Source organism: Tupaia chinensis, unplaced genomic scaffold, assembly GCF_000334495.1.
Source record: "Tupaia chinensis unplaced genomic scaffold, TupChi_1.0 Scaffold146584_1, whole genome shotgun sequence".
NCBI lineage: Eukaryota > Metazoa > Chordata > Mammalia > Scandentia > Tupaiidae > Tupaia > Tupaia belangeri.
In genome coordinates this window covers 296488-300397 of record NW_006206439.1, presented here as the reverse complement: position 1 = coordinate 300397, position 3910 = coordinate 296488, and the positions used below count along the sequence as shown (strand labels likewise).

The 3910-nt window shown below is 46.3% G+C and overlaps 1 protein-coding gene across 1 annotated transcript in view; it reads left to right on the top strand.

The window, feature by feature from the left end:
* OXSR1 (oxidative stress responsive kinase 1) overlaps positions 1–3910 on the top strand; it is an 82557-nt gene that overhangs the window by 42403 nt on the left and 36244 nt on the right. Inside the window, exon 9 of the mRNA XM_006168966.2 lies at positions 2069–2124. Coding sequence (XP_006169028.1) covers positions 2069–2124 — 56 coding nt within the window. The remainder of the gene's footprint in view (positions 1–2068; positions 2125–3910) is intronic.

Sequence of the window (3910 nt, the reverse complement as noted above, 5' to 3'; positions counted from 1 at the left end):
ATGCCCTTAGTCAAGGGCTGCCTCTACTAAGCCGGCCTCTGGGAAAACGACCTGTGCATCGCTCGGGTTTAGAAGCAGTCCACGCTAGCTCGTGTTTTCAGTGCTTCAGTCTGTGTCGAGGGAAGGCCCTGGGTACTGTGCCATGACGCTGGTGCTGCACGCCCTTGTAAAACTATTGTTCATTGTTTGCCAAGGCGGAGCTGTAGCCTAAGGATGGAGGCAGAGAGGCAGGGCAGGACCAAGTGCTGTGCTTGTCACTGGCTCCTTTTCATGACAAACGAGGCTTCTTCCATGAGCGGGCCTCGCTTTTTCTTATTAACCTCGGAGGCTGCCTTTCTTTTGTTTATTATATTTTAAAATTATAAAATGACTACACGAATACATTTTCATAAGATAGTTCAAATGCCATTCCCCTTGCTATCAGTCCCACTCGTCACAAAACTAGTTGTTCACTGCTGTCCGTGTGGTGTGTGTGGGAAGGAGTGTGTGTGGTGTCCGTGGTGTCATCTAAAGCGCACTGTCCTGTTGGATCTGTCATTTGGCAGTGTGTGTTAGCAGACACTGAATGTCACAGCACGATCACTGACATTACTCTTGTTTCATAGATGTAAGATCGTTTAATTCCTGCTATCATTCGCTGTCTTGGATATTGCCATTTTATTGGTTTATTATAAACAGTACTTTGGTGGAACCCCTTTGTACATTGTCAGAGTTTCTCAAGAATTGGATTTGCAATCTTAGGAGTTAGGATTTTTTTTTTTTTTTTTTAAATTTCCAGGACGTGTGTGTGCTTGCCAGAGAGGCATGGAGAGATGGGGCAAGCACGTGTCAGTGGGGCATGCCACACTTCAGTCCCTTCTGCATTGCTCCCTCCCGTCAGATTCGGGCCTGCACACACATACCCAGGGTGCGTTTCAGTGTGCCCAGGCTGGGATTCGAACTGTAGTCAGCCATGTTGGATCTGGCTCTTTTAACCAATAGACTGCAGGGCAGGCTCTGGATTTAAAGATTTTTTTTTTTTTTGGAGAGGTTTTTGCTATAGGGCACGTGCGTTCGCCAGACAGACAGACAGAAACAGAGAGACAGAAAGCGAGAAATAACCCCCCAAGGGGGATGGCCACACCGCAGTCCCTTCTCCTCAGTTATCCTCTTGGGATCTTGGGCACGCACGCACACACGTCTGGCGTGAGTTTCAAGCCACTGGGTCCGGGATTCAAACCGCGGTCGACTATATGGGAGTCCAGCGACATAGCCATTATGCTAACTACTGGTTCCTAGATTTTGATTTTGCCAGATACTACTGACACATAGTTGTAACAAACAAAAAAGTTACAGATTTGTATGGATAGTATAATAACATTTAAATTGGGAGAAAGCCCAGATATGTCATAGATATATACTCTCTTAGCAGCCTAATAATAGATGAAAACTTTGGAGAGAATGCTTGAGAATGATAGTCAAAGGGACTTTGGCCTTTTTAGTGATGTTTAAGTTTTTATAGCAAAAAAGAAAAAATTCATGTATTACTTGAGCTATTGTAGTTAACACTAAAAATATCAAGAGGTCTAAGTAATTGATACCTACCTTTATGCGACAAAGAATAGTCCTTGTTCTTGTTTTCAACTACATATTGACCAGTTAAAGCATTTCCATCAGTTTGCAGGTGGGGAGTGGGTGCTGGGGCAGCAGGGAGGGAGTGGTTTAGTATAGCTTTAGTGTTTAGTTGGTATAGGAAAAAAATGAGTGTGTTTCCAAATGTCAGATTGGCTAAGAAAAGACAAAGTCACCTATTTGGACCACTGTTATCCCAATCGAGAACATTTAATCATCTTAGGCTTTCTGGAATGATATAAGACGCTGTACCTCTGAGAGCGTTCTGTTGAATGTTCAGCGTCTAGTACAAGTGACGGAAGTTTTAAAAATGTTACTGCTGGCCTTAATACTCCTTAATACAGACTAGAATATCTCCATGTTGCTCGTGTTATGCAAATACAGTAAGCTCTTGCTTAAATAATGTTACTCCAAAGAGTAGGTGTTTTTGATAAGTAACTCTTGTTTTGTTTTGAAGAGATGTGAAAGCTGGAAACATTCTTCTTGGAGAAGATGGCTCAGTGCAGATCGCAGGTAATGATGCGTACTTCTGTTCATTTTGATTTCATAGTCCGTAGAACCGTATTACTTGTATTTAGTTTGTGATCAGTGTCCTCGCCTGTCCCCGTGCCACCTGTATTCAAGCATCCCATTGGGTTGTCGGCGAAGCCATGGCAAATTTTTGCATAGAAAAACATGGAAAATACATCAGGACTTTCCCGATAACTGAATACGTTGGTGCATCCCTGCTGGCTTTCTTTTTTTTTTTTTTTGGAGAGGTTTTTGCTATAGGGTGTGTGCACTCACCAGACAGACAGAGAGAGACAGAGAGACAGAAAGCAAGAAATCACCCCCCGGGGGGGATGGCCACGCCGTAATCCCTTCTCCTCCATTCTCCTCTCGGGATCTTGGGAACGCACGCACACGCGCCCGGTGTGAGTTTTAAGCCACCGGGTCCGGGACACGAACCACAGTGGACTACGTGGGAGTCCAGCAACATAGCCATTATGCTAACTGCTGGTTCCCCCTGCTGATTTTCAAGGTATCTTCTACCACTCATCCTTCATTTCTGATCTCGGGGCATTTTTCTGACCATGACTCATCATTTTCCAGTTGTCCACCCCTCGCTTCCTCTGGGGCCTTCTGCTCTGGGTTCTCACAGCATCCTGTACTTCCCCCAGGAGGAGTAGCCAAGAATCCTCATTGCGTCCAAGAGCACGTTTGCCGTAGAGAGATCACACAGCTGCTGTCAGAGAGGTGGTGTTTGTCGGTCAGGAAGAGGCGTCTGAGGTGGAGGTGCCCTTCTGGCAGTTTCAGGGCTGCGGGAGCTAGAGTCCAGGGCCTGTCAGAGGTGGCCATCCTGGTGAAGCACCCCTTGCTCCAGGCCGAGACTCCGCAATGGGTGTACCCAGGAGTTGTCTAGAAACCGAGATCTGAGAAAACCTCAGCTTGGTTCCAGATTGTTGGAATAGTCAGGCATTTAGCAAGAGGGAGATAATCCCACAAACCTTACGTATTTTTTCAGCACTTACAAGATATCTAGGCAAACACCTTCCTGTCCTTCAGGTAAGGTAATATTTTAACCAAGCCACACAAAGCTCTGACATGAAGAAAAAGATGGATCCAAAAGAGAAGAAGAAGAAAAAAAGATGGATAAATTTGACCCCTTTTAAAGTTGGCAACCATGGCCGAGTAGCTGAGGGAGTCCGATACCACGTTGCCAACCAGGCCTGGCCCTGGCAGTCTGCAAAGCACGCTGGGCACACGCGCAGGCATGGTCTCTGCCCTCGCAGGGTGAGGAGATGGGAGAGAGGGTGTATGACCGCGCCGCGGTGGCCAGGGGTGGCGAGGGTGTGCTTTCTCCTTTTCCCTCTCTCCGCATCTCTGTCTCTGTCTCTGTCTCTGTCTCTGAGTGAACACACCCCCTGGCAATTCAAAAGGAAACCTCTGCAGTTACTATTCATTAGAAGAGGAACAGGTTGGTTTATCGTGTTAATAGGGTAAAAAAGCAAGCCTTACAGTACAGATGTTTGCAGTACAAATAAGTGGCAAAGGGCTCAAATTTAGAATGTATTAAAAAAAAAAAAAAACCAAGGAGGGGAGAAGTTTCAAAAAGGAAGAAAAGGAAGGCTGGCATAGGCACGTCCCAAATGAAGGCCTCTGTGTTAGTTCGTTGTGTTGCTAATAACAGAAACATCCGAGAGTTAACAGAGGTCTACCTAGCTCGCTGTTGGGGTGCCGAAGGTCAAGGGGCTGCATCTGGTGAGAGTCGTCTCGTGGCAGGGGAACCACGTGGCAGGACCTTGAGCAGGGCATGTAG